At 39.8% G+C, this 21,434-nt stretch overlaps 3 protein-coding genes and 2 long non-coding RNA genes across 6 annotated transcripts; 2 read left to right on the top strand and 3 right to left on the bottom strand.

The window, feature by feature from the left end:
- Window positions 1–516: 516 nt before the first annotated feature.
- Window positions 517–2,771, top strand: LOC111782235 (uncharacterized). Of its 2 annotated transcripts, XR_002813074.2 has the most exons (3): window positions 648–795; window positions 872–1,375; window positions 1,452–2,771. It is a non-coding gene; the product is annotated as an uncharacterized LOC111782235 (long non-coding RNA). The 2 variants fall into 2 exon arrangements; XR_015414355.1 differs by having other exon boundaries at window positions 517–795; window positions 872–2,771.
- Window positions 2,772–4,489: 1,718 nt separating this feature from the next.
- Window positions 4,490–10,953, top strand: LOC111782236 (uncharacterized). Its single transcript, XR_002813075.2, has 2 exons — window positions 4,490–5,399; window positions 10,394–10,953. It is a non-coding gene; the product is annotated as an uncharacterized LOC111782236 (long non-coding RNA).
- LOC111782232 (phenylalanine ammonia-lyase-like) lies at window positions 7,402–10,312 on the bottom strand. Its single transcript, XM_087119956.1, has one exon. The coding sequence runs from the start codon at window positions 9,674–9,676 to the stop codon at window positions 7,526–7,528; it is 2,151 nt and encodes a 716-aa protein (XP_086976082.1). The 5' UTR covers window positions 9,677–10,312; the 3' UTR covers window positions 7,402–7,525.
- Window positions 10,954–15,312: 4,359 nt separating the features above from the next.
- On the bottom strand, window positions 15,313–17,839 carry LOC111782234 (phenylalanine ammonia-lyase-like). The gene has a single exon (XM_023663068.2). The coding sequence runs from the start codon at window positions 17,607–17,609 to the stop codon at window positions 15,459–15,461; it is 2,151 nt and encodes a 716-aa protein (XP_023518836.1). The 5' UTR covers window positions 17,610–17,839; the 3' UTR covers window positions 15,313–15,458.
- Window positions 17,840–18,919: 1,080 nt separating this feature from the next.
- LOC111780949 (phenylalanine ammonia-lyase-like) lies at window positions 18,920–21,211 on the bottom strand. Its single transcript, XM_023661316.2, has one exon. It carries the CDS (start codon window positions 21,191–21,193, stop codon window positions 19,091–19,093), a length of 2,103 nt encoding a protein of 700 aa, XP_023517084.1. The 5' UTR covers window positions 21,194–21,211; the 3' UTR covers window positions 18,920–19,090.
- Window positions 21,212–21,434: the final 223 nt, after the last annotated feature.

The raw sequence follows: 21,434 nt of genomic DNA on the forward strand, positions 1-21,434 counted from the left end.
GTCATCAACCTATATAATACAGACACTCAAGGCACAACTTTATAATAGGTTCCAACCTATAATTCTCATTATACCGTTAAGGACACTATTCTTAAATTCTCTAGGTTTAGTTGAATCCCCAAATAGGCCCCCTATAGTGTAAACATCTTAAGGAGGGAGCGACCCTCAATCTAGCCAATGTTCATCTACCTATGTTGTCCCTTACTCTCATTCATAACAAATCACGATTAGGGAGTGGTTGGGGACCTCCTAACCATACCCACACCATACTCATAAAGTTCTCATAATATTCCTACATTATAGGGCTCAAGCCTAGTTCTATCAACTCAAAAAGTACTATTACAAATCCCAGTTGATGGAGACAAGTTAAATAATAAGAAATTAACTGGTCTAATAGTCTGCACATAGTACAATTCAATCATAACCAGTTCTAAAATGTTATGCGGGCTATCAATCATTGAGTTGAGTATACAATTCGAGGTTGAAATGAACCTCTTTCAACCCCTAATTCGTCCCCTTATAATAATACAATAATAATATAATAATAATATGCATAAACATATCAAAAGAGACATAATATAACAATCATGGATATCTTGTAATGCCGGAAAAAAATAATAAAAATAAATCGGCCCAAGCCCATGGAGGAGCAAATGTGTCATTTTGCCCTCTACCTATTATAGGGGTCCAAGTGGAACCCTAATAGAGGCCACAAAAAAAAAAAAAAAAAGGGAAGACTAGGAGAGGGTTTGGGAGGATCGAGGAGCCGCAGCAAAGACTTCGTCCAGAGTCGAGGTGAGTCTTGAATGTTTTCCAGATCCAAGACTAACCTTTACGAATCGGGACCTAATGTTTGAATACATTCATCTAGGGAAGCTGACTTCGTGAAGAAACTTGGCAGAAATCTGGGAATCGTCTGAGAACAGTAGGCGAACTTCTATGGCTCAAATCTCATTCTATGTTGAGACTAAAATCACTAGCCCTCAACACGATCTAGAACTTTACCGAAGGAACCATATCGATCCGAGCTCCGGGTCAAAAGATATGAAAATCGAAAAACGGTAGATTGGAAAAGAGCTACGGATTGCCGGAGAGAAAAGAAAAGAAAAAAAAAAAGAAAGAGGCGCCAAGCGGCGGAGCGCGGTCGGCATATGGTGACACGTGTTGAGCGTCGGCTGGAGCGAAGCAGCTCCAGCGGAACGATGATGCGGGTCACCCATAGAAACCAAGCTGAACCGCAGCGAACCGGACCGCTGGACAAACCGACCCGACCCGCGACTACGTGAAGCGGTCCGCGCGTGGCCATCGAGCGTGCAGCCTGCATTTGGCGTCCTTTCCCGCGCGTGGCTAGCACGTGGTCGGCGTGTGAGGGCGTGTGAGAGGCTCGTTTTTCGTCTGTTTATCTTCTGTTTGTCCCGATTCCTATTTTAATAATATTTTTGTGTGAATAGGGACCTAATTGAGGATAATCAGTGTTTTTGGACACCCTACGAGCGTAGAGACGTTAGCGAAAGGATTCGCGTCAACCAAGTAAGTCACCACCCAATATTTAGGAAGAAATACTTGTAGGATTCGCTTGAATTACATGCATGCTAGTATATTTGCCTTAGATTAGCTTTCCATGAATGAGATTAGGCAAGTCGATTGTTACGGGCGTATTGGGAGAATTACCTGGGTGTTGCTTGTATGTTTAAGCTTCCGCTATACAGATGCACATGCTTAATTCATGTTGAATAGGTGAACTTCGCGTTTCGGACACTTGAGGGATGACATCACCCCGTTGAGTGCAATCTCTGCTTTCCGAGTTCCTGATGGAGGCCATCGCCCCATTGAGTTTGCATGTCTAATTTGCATGAATCATGTGTAATGATGTTAGATGGTGGTTACATGCACACTGTTATTTTTTACATTTGCCTTGATTAGCTCTCCATGAATGAGACTAAGTAGATCGATTGTTATGAGCTTTTTTGATAACTCTCTAAAAGTAGAGTCATATCAAGTCTTTTTGTAGTTAATACTACACTCTTATTCACCATTTTCTCATTTATTACCCCATTTATTCTACTTAGTGAGCATGAAATCGTTTATTGCGGTCCTACATGAAAAAAAAAATGATTTGGCATAAATCGATCTTAATTGTACATTTAATTGAGTTATGTGGTAAACTTTCAAACATCTATGCTGAACCATGAGAGAGTAGCAAATTTGGAAACAAATGGGGGATGACATAGAAATTCTCCACATCATCAGCCGTCCAAGTGGGTCATTGACTACCCAATGAGGAACATCCTATGTGGACAACTTATTCCTTTTCAGCCCTAAAGAAGAACTCATGCTCAATAGAGAAGGAAAAAGAAGACCAAGAGGAGGGTGACACACTTTGGGAGAAAAAAAAAACAGATTAGACAGCAGTGCCTCTGCTGTTGTGAACTGCTGTGAAACCAAAGAAGAAGAAAAACCCTAATCCAGTAGCTGTTGACAGCAAAAGGAAGAGAAGACAAAAAAGGATAGATTTGGACAATGAGGTAGACGTGAGAGCTCAAGGGAAGGGAACTTCCATGGAAGAACGACAACAAAACTGGATAACTCTCTATTTCCTTACTCTCCTTTCTTATTCTATCAATTTTATATGATTAAGATGTGGGTTCCTCTATTTAATTCAGTTTGTATGGAGAGTTAAAACTTTATAGTGGAGGCGAGAGAGTTTTATATAGTTTAAGTATGTTGACGGTATGATTTTAGTTTATTAAAGAGTTGTTGTTAATGATTTACATGTGTGTTTAATTAGCTACTTTACATACATAATTGTTCTCTTATTTGGGAGAAGAGAGGGAGCAATGAAATCCTCTTTAATACTCTAGTTTCATAGCAAGGAGACTTGAAGGGTAATAGAAGGGTTACGAATAATTCTTCTCCTAGAGCCTTGTTAATAGAAATTAACGATTATAGAAATAATCACCATTCATGACCCTCGGAAGTGGGCTTGGGAATCTATTAAAAGAACTAAAATCTACCACAAAACTCAACAACTTATCTATTTAATCTCTCTTAGCCGAACCTTCCTCATTATAGTTGATTTTTTTATCATTTTCTGTTTTTCGACAGTAGTGACACTTTATTTTAGTTTTGTTTAAGTAGTTGAAATCACCAACACCCATGTGAATGTTACCCAAAAACTCACTTAATTTTCAGCGATAAAATTAACAAAAAATAAAGGTTCATTGTGGAATCGATAATTTACTTATTACGTGCTACTTCTGATAGTGTATACTTGCACTTATTCTTGTGAATTTTACATCATTTTATTATATACATCCACAAGCGATCAGTATTGGGTGAATTATCTAGGTGTTACTTGTATGCCTTAAGCTTCCACTATACGTATGCATATATTTAATTCATGTCAAAATTGTGAACTCTGCGTTCTGGGCACCCGAGGGATGACGCCACCCCCTGAGCGTGGACTCCGCATTCGGGGTGCTTGACGGAGGCCATCGTCTCATGACGCAGGCGTGTCTAGTTTGCATGAGTTATGTATGATGATGTTAGTCGACGTTTGCATGCACACTCTATTATTTTCCATGACCCATTACTATGATAAGCTTAGGGATTTGTAGTTAGGAGCGACAAGTCACTCAGTCTAAGTACAACCTCCCTAGAAACCTAACATATTACCTCAACGAAGAAGTACCTTGAGTGTTTTTAGACTGCTAGTTGTCTGAACGGCCTCTATAGCTTCGTGGGGGAAACTACAGGTTCCTGACCAGTTCTTACTGCTTCGAGTCGTTTCGCATGGGAAATGTGCCCCCACGTCGTACAGCCCGTTAGCTGCACGGGAATGGGTTGGATTGCATCCCCCCTCCCCCAGGGGACTGTCATGGGCTTAGGAGGTACTCAGCACACCCATAGGCTAGATACCATGTAGTCTCAGATACCCATGCAGAGGTAGCGCCTCATAGAGAGATGCCGGTCATTTCAGATTAGCATAAGGAACCCTTAGGTATGAAATGAAAGGATGGAGAACCAGTGAAACTCCAAGGAGCAAGCTCCAAAGAGCTAGACCCAAGGGGCTAGGACTATAACCAGACGTTCTAGAGCAATTAGAAGATTGTGAGAATTCTGTTAAGTTTAAGATGCGACAAGAGCCTACAAGTAGGTGGTTTAATGAGTATAATTTTTATACTCATCCCATTCTCCTTTCTTTTTCTCAGAGGTTCGCAGGCTGCCGGTCGAGGTAGAGGAGCGTTCGAGAGCTGTGTGATCACAGAGAGGGTCATTATAGAGCGTAAGTCCCTTTTCGATCTTTTAGAATATTTTATAAACTTCCCTAATACCTTTAAATTTGAATCCTCTTTTTAAACATTTGAAAATTACACTTCTCCTCCTATTTTGATTTTATTGGATTCGTTTTTTTTTTTTTTATCTTTTACTCTTCTTTCCTCTTTCTTTTTGTTTGTTTTCGATTTCGTCTTTTGGGTCACGATCCGAATTTCGAAGCTTCAAAAATCGGGTTGTGACATATCTAATCCTGCTTTCAATTTTGAGTTCGTTTCATTATTTTCATACATCATGTTTACTCATTTTAGTTCTAAGCTTTCACGTTATACTTCTTATAACATGCTCCAATGCATACTACACATTTTAATTTAAATTTCTAATGTAGCTTTCTAATGTGCTACATGCTTGGTTCGGTGGAAACTTTAATAATGGTTTGAGTACTTAAAAGAGCTCTAAAATCCTTCAAACTCCTTAAATAGGTGGAAATATGAGTATCATTGAAATCAGGTTGAAAATCAAACTTCAAACACCTAAACTACATAAAAATAGGGTAAATGTATTGACGGTGTCGATCCAACCGTAGACAGGTCCTCCATAATCTCTTACAGACACTCCTGTCCACAGATGCTAAATTTCTTTTATCGTGTTCTTTGATAGGCTTTGCTTCTTTCATCAAACTTAAATTTTTTCGCCCACAATCTAATGGTTTAAGAATCATGAAGTTTCATTAAAATCGAAGAAGTTACGGATGATCCGAAGCCACACCAAAATTCATGAACCGTACCTTTGGATTTTCAACTCAATCGCTTCAAAGCGTTCGACTCAAGAGGTTCAAAGCCACACCAAAGCCCATGAACCACTATAGTATATAGTACGAGCTATATGATTTTATTTCAAGAATTTTGAAATTTAACCACTCCCCACTTATCCTCTTCCCAAAAGTTACTCCCTAACAAACTTCCCTTTCTCTCATTCTCTTAGTTTAGGTCAGTCCCCGTAAATAGATTCATCAAATTCCCTCTCAGACAGAAACGCCATTCGACCATCTGCAACTCTTTCAATCTATTTGCCTCATCTCAATACTGTGAAGGAGGAATCGTCGTTTTGGAGAGAACAACTTGGTAAGTCCTATCCTTACAGTTTTCTTTTTCTCATTTTGTCAGAACTCATCAATTTTCGTTTCGTTTGATTTGATTTGGGTTGCTGAAAAATAAATACCAAAATCATGTGTTGTTCTAGAAAAAGTTGGTACAAACTCGTTAAAAGGGACAAGAATCGATTGAAGTTGGACAAAAGCTGGCTGGAAATAAGGCCAGAAGGAAGAGAGATTGAGGAAAAGAAGAACCTAGATACAAATTAGGCTTTGATCCAAGGCTCAGGTTCGAAAATCGAAGCTGGTTTTTGAACCTCAACCTTGGTAGATTGCAAACCCAAACTAGTAGATTAGAAACCCTAAACCTCAGCCTTCATAGATTACAGACCCAAACTGGCACTCAAAGCAGGTTCGAAGGAACCTGCAACAACCGCGTAGCCCAGTCCAACATCCAAGTCTTCGCCCTAGTTCGCGATAGTATGTAAAGAAAGGGCTTTTTGATTGTGACATCCCACATCGGTTGGAGAGGGGAACTAAACATTCTTTATAAGGGTGGGAAAACCTCTCCCTAACAGACTCGTTTTAAAAACCTTGAGGGGAAGCTTGAAAGGGAAAGCCCAAAGAGGACAATATCTGCTAACGGTGGGCTTGGGCCATTACAAATGGTATAAGAGCCAGACACCAGACGAGGTGCCAACAAGGACGTTGAGCCCTAAAGGGGCTTGGATTGTGAGATACAACATCGATTGGAGAGGGGAACGAGTGGTAACAAAGACACTGGGGCCCGAAGGGGGTGGATTGTGAGATCTCACATCAGTTGGAGAGGGGAACGATGCATTCTTTATAAGGTTGTGAAAACCTCTCCCTAGCAGACACATTTGACACTAGTATGACCACTGTCTGGTCAATAAAGTGATTTTTAGCCAAAAGTAGGTTTTCCTTTATTATGCCTTAACTCGATATCGTGGGCACACAAAGGTTGAATTGGTTTACAAAGGATAGATCTAGACTAGCACAAGAATAGATTAGTGACTTCAGCTTAGACACACTAAGTAAGTGGTTTTATTATTGGCTTGGTGGATGACTTGATTGTTGTATGAACGATGTGTGCCCTATTACCCTTGCACTTGTCGTGATTTTATGATTGTTTGACGTATGCAATGTTATGTTTATGCTATGATGTCAGATATGATGTGATACAATTATGCTATGCTATAAAATACGTCATGTAAGGGTCATGTAAAGATCATGTTATGTTATCGATACTGAATGATGTATGAACCTCCATATGTCATGTCATATAAGATATGTACTGCATTTGCTCATTGTCTATGAGACATTAGAAAGCCACATATGTTAATTACGGAAGACACGAGATAAGTGTATACTTCACGGATGTAAAGTACCAATAAGATATAATCTTCATTTAGCTTATAATAACCTTAATCCAACCCATGAGAGATCAAAACCAGGTACTAAATTCATTGCACAAACACAGTGCACATAAAACAACTGAATCGTACTTTAAAAAAAAAAACTCAAATGAACTTTAAACTAAACCAAAAAAAAAAGAAAAAGAATCGAACGTGAACCAGAGAAAAACAAACATGTATTAAAGAAACTGGCTAAACCAAATTGAAATAAGACCAGACTGAACCAAATAAAATCGAACTGTGCTAAGCCAAACCATAACGAACCAAACTGAATCGAACTAGACGGAATCAACATGAACCATACCAGACTAAACTGATAACCCATGGTCATTTTTCTTCTAGTGTGCAATAATTTCAGCGGCGTCCGACCAGTCCTGACAGTGGAGATAGAAAAAAGAGTCCACTATAAAACTCATCTGAACAGCTATTCCTTAGAGAAAACTTAAAGAAGGGTCAATTAGAACGATAACTTGTTTGCTGACCTTTGATTAATTAAATTGAATTTCCTAGGATAAATATGTGGTAGAAAAAACAAAAGAATAATAATAACAAAATACAACGTTTCTCATACGGATGTCAACAATTTTTGGACTAGGAAAGAACAATTTTATTCCTTTTCATTCATTTGGGTAATAGGAAAGAGGATACAATAATCTAGAAAAAATAGTATAAAAATTAATCTTTTAAATATCATTGATTGACTTCCATGTGCAGCAAAGGATTAGCAGATTGGAATTGGAGCACCATTCCACTCTTTCAAGCACTCTAAGATAGAGTCGATCATCTTCCCTTCACACAGAGCTGTGAATACCTTCTCGCACTCTTCTCCTGGAGATATCACTTTTTCTCCTGTCACCAGATTTGTTCCTAATTCTTCCCTCACAAACCTATACAATGGATAAGATCTGCAGTCCTTGATCTGATTTTCAATTTTAGAATTTCCACTTCCGTACGACAACCTTGCATTTTCGACTTCTTTTGGTAACACTGCCTTTAGTTCCTCCTCAAATGCACCAATCTTTTGGAAGATTGAAGTGTCTGCATCCTTTTCACAATCACCATTGCCAAGTGCGTGCTCAACAAGGACTTGCCTCAACTTTTGACTCAATGGGTAAGTGGCACTGCATGGATCATCGATATAAGCAAAGGTGTACTCTCTGTCCACAACTTTTAGAAGATCTTTCTCACAAAATCTTGATGGGTGAAGTGCTCCATTAGAGGATGTGATCAACACTTTCTTGGCTGTTTGGCTAACACAGTTTTTTACCGTGTTCTTCAAGTTTTCTTCCAAATGCCTCAAGTCGATTGCTTGGCAGAGGGCAACCAAAAAGGTGGAAGACATGAGTTTTAAAATATCAAGGGCTTCAGCTGTTTTTCTTGAAGAGATTAAACCCAGCGAGTTAACATCTTGGTTGTGTTGCTCAGCACTCTGGACGTGACTTGTCACTGGATTTGCAAGATATTGAAGCTCAGAGCAATAAGAAGCCATGGCAATCTCAGCACCTTTAAATCCATAATCTAAACTTGGGTTTCTGCTTGCAGAGAGATTTGAAGGCAATCCATTGTTGTAGAAATCATTGACAAGCTCTGAGAATTGGGCAAACATGAGCTTTCCAATTGAAGCAACGGCCAAACGAGTGTTGTCCATGGAGACACCAATTGGAGTTCCTTGGAAGTTGCCTCCATGGATCGCCTTGTTCCTTGAAACATCAATCAAAGGGTTGTCGTTGACTGAGTTAATCTCTCTTTCGATAGATTTTGTTGAGAATCGAATAACTTCGATCAATGGACCAAGCCATTGAGGAGAAGTTCTAAGAGCATAACGATCTTGCTTTGGCTTCTGGAGAGGATCGGTTTCATGCAATTTCTTTGCAGTTTTCATGTAAGAACTTCCATCCAAGATGTGTTCCATAATTGCAGCAGCCTCGATCTGACCAGGATGATGCTTCAACTTGTGAGTCAAATGATCGGTGAATTCAGGCTTTCCTTGCATAACCTCTGCAAAAATTGCCGACAAAATCTCTGATAAAACAGCCAAAATATTGGCCTCAAACAGAACAATCGAAGCTAGACCCGAGCCAACAGCAGTTCCATTGACAAGAGCAAGACCTTCTTTAGGCTGCAACTCAAAGAACCCCGAAGGAATGCCAGCTTGTTGAAAGGCCTCCATTGCATCAAGGCTTTCTCCATTTGGTCCAACAGCCTTAGAGTTTGGTCGACCAGTGAGCAATCCAGCAATATAAGAAAGTGGAACAAGATCTCCAGAAGCAGTAATGGTTCCACGAAGAGGCAAGCACGGAGTGATGTTATGGTTCAAGAGTTTGGTTATAGCTTCCAAAATCTCAAATCTAATACCCGAATAGCCTTGAAGAAGAGTGTTGATTCTCACCAACATAGCCGCCCTGGTAGCAGAGTGGGGCAGAGTATGGGTGGACTCAGCTCCACTTCCAAAGATCCCAGCATTCAAGAATCGAATCAGCTCCTTCTGAAGAGCTCCACCTTGATTGGTCCTTCTATGAGAGGTAGCTCCAAAGCCAGTAGTAACACCATAACTATCAGTGCCTTTGTTCATGCTCTCCATAACCCAATCACTGCTAGCTTTAACGCCAGCTCTAGCAGACTCAGCCAACTCGACTATCACATCATTATCACGAGTGGCAATGGCAGCCACTTGGGAAATGGTGAGAGTTTCACCACCAAGCTTGACAAGGGGCCTCCGGTACTCCTCCACCATGCGCTTTACCTCGTCGAGATGGCTTCCCTTGAGAGCGTCGGCAGCCACACCCCAGTTAAGTGGATCGTTGTGGCTAATGCAGAAGGTCTCCACCGAACCATTCTGGGCGGCAAGTTGTTGGAAGGGAGCGGGGGCCATTTGTATAGGAAAATGAAAGATGAAGAGTAGAGAGTGTTAGAGTGGAAGTAAGAATGTGAGTTGGGTTTAGAATTAGAATTGATATCTGAGCTGTGGAGAATGATGGAAAAAAGTGGTTATATAGAGAAAGCTTTGTGTAACGACCGCGCAATGGGTGCTGTGGTAGGTAAAGGCAAGAAGGAGGCGAACGAGGAAGGAAGAAAGAGGTCCGAAGGTTGGTGGAAATGGTTGACATAAGAAATGTAGTGAAAATTTGAATGGTCAAAGTTTGTGGGGGTTGGTGGTTATGTATGGATTTCTTGACTCCCCACTTTTACCAAATAAAAAGGCAATATCTGTGGAGGTGAAGAATGATTGGAAGCGCCAGGTTTGAACACACAATAAGCTTAATAAATCCATCCCATAAAATATTATAAATTTGAAGCAAAGTAGATGGCGGCTTTAAAGAATAAATTTCACGTGAGAAGGGGTTGATCAACTTAAGTCAATGCTGACCAATATTATATGAATCATTACCTTTCTCATTTACTAATTCATTATTTCATTTTTTGATATAATTTAATCTCCCACTACTCACTCATTTTGCTAATGCTTTCCGCCTGTCTTTTTTTATCATTACTAATTCTTCTTATTTTCATGGTCAAATGTATGGCTAATGTCTAACGTTTTTCTTTCTTTTTTTTTTTTTATTAAATGTTCAACTATTCTGACATGGAGATGGATTATGGACTTACAAGATGGTAATCAATGTCTTGTTTTGAAAGTTATACTCGAAATAGAGGTGACAGTGCTAAGCAAGCAACTAAGATGCTAGTTCTCCTTGTTTGAAAGCTCATGCACGCTCTTGCCTCGATTACTCGATCTAGGTCTCATCTTAAGTGATGAAAGTGCCATGGACAGGTATAAAAATACTGAGCAAGTAGTTTGCTTGTAGTTTCTTAGTTCACTCTTAAGTCTTATCTCATTGATTTGTTCATTCGTTTGATGTCTCATTTATACTCAGAAGCTCAATCCTAAGTTATTGACTTTACTTGACTTTTCCTTAGGTTTACTTAGTTCACCTAAACTCAATTTAAGGTCATGTTGCGAAACTCATTAAATTCTCTTTTTCTTAGCCCTATATGGGTCGACAGTTCTCTTAGTTCATTCTTGGAGTTCTAAAATATCTTGTTTAGTCATTCTACTAGTCCTTGTAATCATGATCATGAACCTATATAGCACAAGCACTCAACATGCAACCCTATAATAGGCTTCAACTTAGCCTATAGTTTTCATTATACTGTTATGAACACTGTTTTTAGATTTCATTATACTGTTATGGACACTGTTTTTAGATTTTTTAGTTGAGTTAAGTTGAAATCTCCCAAATAGGCTCCTATACTGTAAATATCATTAGGAGGGAGTGACCTTCAATCTAGCCAATGTTCATCTACCTATATCCCTTCCTCTCATCTGAAACAAACCACAATTAAGAAGTGGTTGGGGACCTCCTAACCATACCCACAAGGTACTCATAAAGTTTTCATAAGATTCATGTATTACTAGGCTCAAAGCCTAGTTCAACCAACTCAAAAAAGTATTATTTCAAATCTCGGCAGATCGAAGAAAGTTAAATAATAAGAAATCAACTGGCGGACCCTAATAGTCCGCATAGAGTACAATTCAATCATAATCAATTCTAAAATGTTATATCAACTGTAAATAATTGAGTCGAGTTCACGATTAGAGTTTGAAATGAACCTCTTTCAACCCCAAATCGTCCCCTTATAATAACACAATAATAATATGCATAAACATATCATCAAAAGAGACATAAGGCAATAATCTAAAGATGGATATCTCGTCCTGCTTTCAATTTTGAGTCTGTTTCATTATTTTCTTACAAATCGAGCATACATTCTAAACATGCTTTTTCATCGGTCAAACTTGATCATGCTTATTATAACATGCTCCAATACATACTACAAGCATATTTCTATCGAAGTTCTAATGTGTTACTTGGTTTGGTCGAAACTCTAATAGTTGGTTCGAGGCCTTAAAGAGATCTAAAATCCTTCAAACTCGTTAAATAGGTCCTACATTAAGAGGAAATATGACTACCATTGAAATCAGGTTGAAAATCAGACTTAAAACACCTAGACTACATAAAAATAGGGTAACTGTATCGACTGGACCGAGTGAATCAGTCCAACCGTAGATAGGTTGTCCCTAACTTCATACAGACACCCTTGTCCGCAGATGTTGAATTTTTTTTATCGTGTTCTTTTTCTTGAGGCATTGATAGGCTTTGCTTCCTTCATCAAACTTAAATTTCTTTGCCCTCAATCTAATCAAACTTAAATTTCTTTCCCCTCAATCTAATGGTTTTTAAGAATCATTAAGTTTCATTAGAAATTGAAGAAGTTATGGTCGTTTAGAGCCACACCATAGCCCATGAAACATACCTTTGGATTTCCAACTCAATGTTTTTTATTGCAAGAATTTTGAAATTTCAACATAGCATGCAATGTTATATGATGAAAATGTTGTAATTTGAAGGTTACTTTTGTATTATATCCACTACAACGCTATATGGACGTGGTGCATGTACCATTCTAAAAGAAACCAAATTTATGTTAGGAATAACGGATCTCTACAATGGTATGATATTTTTCCACTTTGAGCATAAGCTCTCCTCCCCTGAGACATATGGAGCCCTCGAACAGCCTCCTCTTAATCGAGGCTCGACTCCTTTTTTTGGAGTCTTCGAACAAAGTACACAATTTATTTGACATTTTAGTCACTTGTGACTATACCTTCGAGGCCTACAATACTTTGTTCGACATTTGAGGATTCTATTGACATGACTAAGTTTAGGGTATAGCTCTGATACCATGTTAGGAATCACGACTCTCCACAGTGGTATGATATTGTCCACTTTGAGCATAAATTCTCATAGTTTTGCTTTGGGCTTCCCCAAAAGGTCTCATACCAATGGAGATGTATTCCTTTACTTATAAACCCATGATCATTTCCTGAATTAGCCAACGTGGCACTCCATCCCAACAATCATCAACCATCTATAGTTTAGGTAAGTCAACCATCAACCATTTATAGTTTAGGTAAGTCAACCACATGACCATGCTCTTCCATTGCTACCCATATACAACATATGCATAGTTTAGGTAAGTCCCCGTAAATAGATCCATGAAATTCCCTCTCAGACAGAAACGCCATTCGACCAAACGCCATGCGACCATCTGCAACTCTTTCAATCTATTTGCCTCATCTCCATCCTGTGAAGGAGGAATGGTCGTTGGGAGAGAAGAACTTGGTAAGTCCTATCCTTAAAGTTTCCAGTTCAAACAATATTTCCTCAATTTCGTTTCGTTTGATTTGATTTGGGTTAAAACAATAAATACCAAAATTATTTGTTGTTCTACAAAAACTTGGTACAAACTCGTTGTTAAGAGGGGCCAATAATCGATTAAAGTTGGACAAAAGCTGGCTGAAAATAAGGCCAGAAGGAAGGGAAATTGAGGAAAAAATGAATATTGGTAGAATTTAGGCTTCGATCCAAGGCTCAGATTCGAAAATCGAAGCTGGTTTTTGAACCTCAACCTTGGTTGATTGCAAACCCAAACTAGTAGATTACAAACCCTAAACCTCAGCCTTCATAGATTACAAGCCCAAACTAGCACCCGAAGCAGACAGGTTCGGAGTAACCTGCAACCGTCGCGTAGCCTAGTCCAACATCCAAGTCTTCGACCTAGTTCGTACGTCAGCCCAGCCCTATAGTACATAAAGAAAGGGCTTTCTGATTGTAGGATCCTACATTGGTTGGAGAGGAGAACGAAACATTCCTTATAAAGTGTATGGAAACCTCTTCCTATCAGACGCGTTTTAAAAATCTTGAAAAACCTTGAGGGGAAGCTCGAGAGGGAAAGCCCAAAGATGACAATATCTGCTAATGGTGGGCTTGGAGCGTTACAAATGGTATCAGAGCTAGAAACCGTGTGGTAAGCTAGGGGGATTCTCACTTAGCCCCGAAGGGGGGTGGATTGTGAGATACCACATCGATTGGAGAGGGAAACGAGTGCCAGCGAAGACACTGGTCCCAAAGGGGGTGGATTGTGAGATCCCACATTAGTTGGAAAGGGGAACGATGCATTCTTTATAAGGGTGTAAAAACATCTTACGCGTTTTAAAAACCTTGAGGGGAAGCATGAAAGAGAAAGCCCAAAGAAGATAATATTTGCTAGCGGTGGGGTGGGTTTGGGCCGTTACATTGATTCTCAATCAGAGTCTCGTCTTTGGAAACACACATGTATTCTGTTACCGGTGGGTTTGGCTTGTTGGATAACTTGATTGTTGTATGAACGATGTGTGCCCTGTTACCATTGCACTTGTTGTGATTTTATGATTGTTTGACGTATGCAATGTTATGTTTATGCTATGATGTCAGATATGATGTGATACAATTTATGCTATGTTATAAAATACGTCAGGTAAGGATCATGTTATGTTATGGAATTATGCCATGTTATCGATACTGAATGATGCATGAACCTCCATATGTCATGTCATGTAAGATATATACTATATTTGCTCACTGTCTATGAGACATTAGAAAGCCACATATGTTAATTACGGAAGACATAAGATAAGTATAATGTATACATGTTTCATAGGATGTTGTATCATGAAAAAAATGATATGAATTGATACTGTGGGACTCCATGCATCGAGATGCATAGCCATTTATTTAAGTTCCTAATTATTTAGGCAAAGTTCAATCATCCACCCTAATCTCAGGCATTCCAACGATAAGTATCCAAGATATAATCTATATTTACTTATAATAACCTTAATCCAACCCCACGAGAGATCAAAACTAGATGCTAAATTTATTGCACAAACACAGTGCACATAAAACTCCTGAGTCAGTACTTAAAAAAAACTCAAATGAACTTTAAACTAAACCAAAATAAAAAAAGAATCGAACATGAACCAGAGAAAAACAAACATGTATTGAAGAAACTCGCTGAACAAAGTTGAAATAAGACCAGATTGAACTAAATAAAATCGACCATATCGAACCAAACTGAATGTAACGACCCAGATCCTCACGCGACGGAAACATAGAGACAAAGGTTAAGTTAGTATTTATAGAGCATACCATGACTGACTATGGCATTATATCGCACATTACCTTGGAGATGTGTTGTGAATGAATTGTGACCGTAGTTCTTTGTTATTGTGGTAGATAATGGCACCAAAGAGACGCGTTTTAAAGCCTTGAGGGCGAGCCCGAAAGGGAAAGCCCAAAGAGGACAATATCTGCTAGCGGTGAATCTGGGTTGTTACACTGAACTTGAGCTAGACAGAATCAACATGAACCATAACACATGGCCGTTTTTCTTCAAGTGAGCAATAATTTCAGCGGCGTCCGAACAGTCCTGAGAGTGGAGATGTGTACAGCTATTCCTTAGAGAAAACGCAAGTTTTAGAGGAAGGGTCAATTAGAACAATGACTTGTTTGCTGACCTTACATTAACTAAATTGAATTTCATAGGATAAATATGTGGTAGAAAAAACAAAATAATAATAATAACAAAATACAACGTTTCTCATACGGATGTCAACAATTTTTGGACTAAGAAAGAACAATTTTATTCCTTTTCATTCATTTGGGTAAAAGGAAATTGGATACAATAAGCGAGAAAAAAATGTTATACAAATTAATCTTCAAGTATCTTCATCAATTTTGAACGGAGGATTGGCTTCCATGTGCAGCAAGAGATCAGCAGATAGGAATTGGAGCACCATTCCACTCTTTCAAGCACTCTAAGATAGAGTCGATCATCTTCCCTTCACACAGAGCTGTGAACACCTTCTCGCACGCTTCTCCTGGAGATATTACTTTTTCTCCTGTCAACAGATTTGTTCTTAATTCTTCTCTCACAAACCTATACAACGGATAAGATCTGCAGTCCTTAATCTGATTCTCAATTTTAGAATTTCCACTCTCATACGACAACCTTGCATTTTCCACTTCTTTTGGTAACACTGCCTTTAGTTCCTCCTCGAAAGCACCAATCTTTTGGAAGATTGAAGAGTCTGCATCCTTTTCACAATCACCATTGCCAAGTGCGTGCTCAACAAGGACTTGCCTCAACTTTTGGCTCAATGGGTAAGTAGCACTGCATGGATCATCGATATAAGCGAAGGTGTACTCTCTGTCAACAACTTTTAGAAGATCCTTCTCACAAAACCTTGATGGGTGAAGTGCTCCATTAGAGGATGTGGTCAACACTTTCTTGGCTGTTTGGCTAACACAGTTTTTTACAGTGTTCTTCAAGTTTTCTTCCAAATGCCTCAAGTCGATTGCTTGGCAGAGGGCAACCAAAAAGGTTGATGACATGAGTTTTAAAATATCAAGGGCTTCGGCTGTTTTTCTTGAAGAGATTAAACCAAGAGAGTTAACATCTTGGTTGTGTTGCTCAGCACTCTGGACGTGACTTGTCACTGGATTTGCAAGATATTGAAGCTCAGAGCAATAAGAAGCCATGGCAATTTCTGCACCCTTGAATCCATAATCTAAACTCGGGTTTCTGCTTGCAGAGAGGTTTGAAGGCAATCCATTGTTGTAAAAATCATTGACAAGCTCTGAAAATTGAGCAAACATGAGCTTTCCAATTGAAGCAACGGCCAAACGAGTGTTGTCCATTGAGACTCCAATGGGGGTTCCTTGGAAGTTGCCTCCATGGATTGCCTTGTTCCTTGAAACATCGATCAAAGGGTTGTCGTTGACTGAGTTAATCTCTCTTTCGATAGATTTTGTTGAGAAACGAATAACTTCAATCAATGGACCAAGCCATTGAGGAGAAGTTCTAAGAGCATAACGATCTTGCTTTGGCTTTTGAAGAGGATCTGTTTCATGCAATTTCTTTGCAGCTTTCATGTAAGAGCTTCCATCCAAGATGTGTTCCATAATTGCAGCAGCCTCAATTTGACCAGGATGATGCTTCAACTTGTGAGTCAAATGATCGGTGAATTCAGGCTTTCCTTGCATAACCTCAGCAAAAATTGCCGACAAAATCTCTGATAAAACAGCCAAAGTATTGGCCTCAAACAGAACAATCGAAGCCAGCCCAGAACCAACAGCAGTGCCATTGACAAGAGCAAGACCTTCTTTAGGCTGCAACTCAAAGAACCCAGAAGGGATGTCAGCTTGTTGAAAAGCCTCCTTTGCATCAAGGCTTTCTCCATTTGGTCCAACAGCCTTAGAGTTTGGTCGGCCAGTGAGCAATCCAGCGATATAAGAAAGTGGAACAAGATCTCCAGAAGCAGTAATGGTTCCACGAAGAGGCAAGCACGGAGTGATGTTATGGTTCAAGAGTTTGGTTATAGCTTCCAAAATCTCAAATCTAATACCCGAATAGCCTTGAAGAAGAGTGTTGATTCTCACCAACATGGCCGCCCTCGTAGCAGAGTGGGGCAGAGTATGGGTGGACTCAGCTCCACTTCCAAAGATCCCAGCATTCAAGAATCGAATCAACTCCTTCTGAAGAGCTCCACCTTGATTGGTCCTTCTATGAGAGGTAGCACCAAAGCCAGTAGTAACACCATAACTATCAGTACCTTTGTTCATGCTCTCCATAACCCAATCACTGCTAGCTTTAACGCCAGCTCTAGCAGACTCAGCCAACTCGACCATGACATCATTATCACGAGTGGCAATGGCAGCCACTTGGGAAATGGTGAGAGTTTGACCACCAAGCTTGACAAGGGGCCTCCGGTACTCCTCCACCATGCGCTTCACCTCATCGAGATGGCTTCCCTTGAGAGCCTCGGCAGCCACACCCCAGTTAAGTGGATCGTTCCGGCTAATGCAGAAGCTCTCCACCGAACCATTTTGGGCGGCAAGTTGTTGGAAGGGAGCTGGTGCCATGAGAGTGTATTAGAAGAATGAGGGACTTAAAAAATATGGGTTCTCTGTTTTGGATGGATGTTGGGAATGAAATGAGAATGATTTGCTGCTTGTGATGTTGATTTGGAGAATAGAAGAGGAAGAATGAGGTTTAAATAGGGGAAGCTTTGATCAGAAACTGAAGAGGGATAGTGTTTGTTCTAGTGGTAGGTAACCGGAAGAGTGGTGGAGACAGGCCACCACAACTTGTGGTTTGAATAAGGACTAAATGGGGTAGTTGGGACTTGAGAAGGTAATGGGAAACTATTAATATAGTTTATAATCATTTTATTTTCAGTGGTCAAAATTGATCTGTTCAATTTTATACACGTGCGGGGTGGGTGGGAGTTTGGAGTAATGTTGTGCATTGTGGGGTTTAGTGATTTCCTAGAAGTTGGCATTGGGGGAGCCACGTCGGCAGGCGAGTGTGTGCTTTGTTGGACTTATGGTAGTGGTGGAATGGTCCTTGTTGGCTCTAGGAGAGCCGCTTGTGTTGAAATTGGATCCATTTATAGTATATAAATCGACATTTTAACCCATTGAATTATGTTAATATTATCGAAAGTTATTTATGAGAACGAGTTCAAGATCAAAGAAAGACATAAACTAAGTTCAAGAAAACTAAGAAGACCTCGGGGAGAAGGTAGCGCACTCGAGAGCCATTTGGGTGAGACCCGTCTCTTTTTTTTTTAGTATTATTATTTGTCACTAAGGTGCTTACCAATAGGTTGAAAGTGATTTTCCATGATATTATCCTTGTACCCCAATGAGCCTTCATTCCTCGAATTAGTCCATATTGAACCATTAGAGCTCTCGTTTTGCCATCATATTTTTGGAAGGCCTTTTTTATGGGGTTTAGAGCTCTTGAGAAAAGGTCTCAGGTTGAATTCAAGGAATGGGGGAGTCATCACTGAGGTATTTCAAACGGTTAGGACTGATAACTGTTTTCGTGTGAGACATTGTAATAGTCCAAGCTCACTGTGAGTAGATATTATCTACTCTGACCCATTACGTATCGTTGTCAACCTTATAATTTTAAAATGTGTCTATTAGGTTGAGACTTTCACACTCTTATAAGAAATGTTTCGTTCTCCTCTCCAACTAATGCAGGATCTCATAATCCATCCTCCTTGGAAGCCTAATGTTCTCATTAGCACACCACCCGATGTCTAGTTATAATTTCATTTGTAAGAGTCCAACCCCACCACTAGTAGATGACTCAATACGTAATGAGTCAGATAATGATAAGTAATGGACTAAAGTAGACAGTAGACACCGGTTGTAATTAATGCTTTGTGTCTAAGAAAATGAATGCATCGAGAATAAATTCTCTTTATTAACTTGTATTTCTTCCACACAACAACAATACAAAAACTATTTTAAAATACAAATAAGAAACAAACAACAAAGCCTTTGCTCATCATGAAAGGCTGGGGGCATTGTTTAGACAAAGGGTGGAACGCCTAACATATGGGAATTGGAGCACCATTCCACTCCTTCAAACATTCTAACATAGAATCAATCATCTTCCCTTTACACAAAGCTGTGAATACTTTTTCACACATCTCTCCAGGAGATATCACTTTTTCACCGGTCAGTAATTTTGTCTCCAATTCTTCTCTTACAAACCTATACAACGGATAAGACCTGCATTCCTTAATCTGGTTCTTAATCTCTGCATTTCCACTCTCATATGCAAGTCTTGTCTTCTCAACTTCTTTTGGTAAAATTGCCCTCAATTCCCCTTCGAAAGAAGCAATCTTTCGTAAAATTGAAGTGTTCTCGTTCTTCTCATCATCATCATCATTTGTGAGAGCATGCTCCACAAGAACTTGTCTCAATTTCTCCATCAATGGGTAAGTAGCACTACATGGGTCATCTATATAAGCAAAAGTGTACTCTCTGTCGACAACCTTCAATAACTCTTTCTCCCATAATTTTGGCGATGGCAACACTTTCTTAGCTACCAGGCTTACGGTGTTTTTGACAGTGCTCTTCAAGTTTTCCTCCAAATGCCTCAAGTCGATTGCTTGACAGAGTGCAACCAAAAATGTTGATGACATGAGTTTCAGAATATCAATGGCTTCAGCTGTTTTTCTTGAAGAGATTAAACCAAGAGAGTTAACATCTTGGTTGTGTTGTTCAGCGCTCTGTACGTGAGTTGTCACTGGATTTGCAAGATATTGAAGCTCAGAGCAATAGGAAGCCATGGCAACTTCAGCACCTTTAAATCCATAATCTAAACTTGGGTTTCTACTTGCAGAGAGATTTGAAGGTAGCCCATTATTGTAGAAATCATTGACAAGCTCTGAGAATTGGGCAAAGATGAGCTTCCCAATTGAAGCAATGGCCAATCGAGTGTTGTCCATGGAGACTCCAATTGGTGTTCCTTGAAAGTTGCCTCCATTCAGAGCCCTGTTTCTTGAAACATCAATCAAAGGGTTGTCGTTGACTGAATTAATCTCCCTCTCAATAGACTTTGTTGAGAATCGAATCACTTCAATCAATGGACCAAGCCATTGAGGAGAAGTTCTAAGAGCATAACGATCTTGCTTTGGCTTCTGGAGAGGATCGGTTTCATGTAATTTCTTTGCAGTTTTCATGTAAGAACTTCCATCCAGGATGTGTTCCATGATTGCAGCAGCCTCGATCTGACCAGGATGATGCTTCAATTTGTGAGTCAAATGATCGGTGAATTCAGGCTTTCCTTGCATAACCTCAGCAAAAATGGCCGACAAAATCTCAGACAAAACAGCCAAAATATTGGCATCAAACAGAACAATCGAAGCCAGTCCAGAGCCAACAGCAGTACTATTGACAATAGCAAAACCTTCTTTAGGTTGGAACTCAAAGAACCCAGAAGGAATATGAGCTTTTTGAAAAGCTTCCTTTGCATCAAAACTCTCTCCATTTGGACCAATAGCTTTTGAGTTCGGTCGACCAGTGAGCAATCCAGCAAGGTAAGACAGAGGAACAAGATCACCAGAAGCAGTAACGGTTCCACGAAGAGGCAAGCATGGAGTTACGTTATGGTTCAAGAGTTTGGTTATGGCTTCCAAAATCTCAAATCTAACGCCCGAGTAGCCTTGAAGAAGAGTGTTGACTCTCACTAACATGGCCGCTCTTGTAGCGGAGTGAGACAAAACATGGCTCGACTCAGCCTCTTCTCCAAAGATCCCAGCATTCAAAAATCGAATAAGCTCCTTTTGAAGGTCTCCACCTTGTTGGGTCCTTCTATGAGAGTTAGCACCAAAGCCAGTAGTGACTCCATAACTATCAGTGCCTTTCTTCAGGCTCTCCATAATCCAATCACTACTAGCCATAACGCCAGCTCTAGTAGACTCTGAAAGCTCCACAGCAACATGGGAGTGCCTAGTAGCAATAGCAGCCACTTGGGAAACAGTGAGTGTTTCACCATCGAGCTTGACAAGGGCGCTCTGGTACTCTTCCACCATGCGCTTCACCTCATTAAGATGGCTTCCCTTCAGGGACTCGGCCGCCACGCCCCAGTTTAGTGGGTCATGATGTGTGGTGGGGCTGTTGCATATGGTCTTTGCATCGGCCATTTTGAAATGCTACACAAAGAAGATGAATGAATTACAATTAAAAATCTTGTTTGTGTGGGGGAAAGATGAAAGGGTGTGTGATTAAATAACAAGTGGATGAGACTTGAAAGGGGTTTGGTGAAGAAGGTTGGTGAAAGAGGAAGCAAACACGAAAGTTTCAATGTGTTTGAGAGTTACTTTAAAAGGATCCAAATTGATTTTTTTCTCTTTATTTAAGAAAATTCGTATGGTCACGTTACTT

The sequence above is a fragment of the Cucurbita pepo genome, chromosome 19 (genome assembly GCF_057944985.1).
Source record: "Cucurbita pepo subsp. pepo isolate OVF chromosome 19, ASM5794498v1, whole genome shotgun sequence".
Classification (NCBI taxonomy): domain Eukaryota; kingdom Viridiplantae; phylum Streptophyta; class Magnoliopsida; order Cucurbitales; family Cucurbitaceae; genus Cucurbita; species Cucurbita pepo.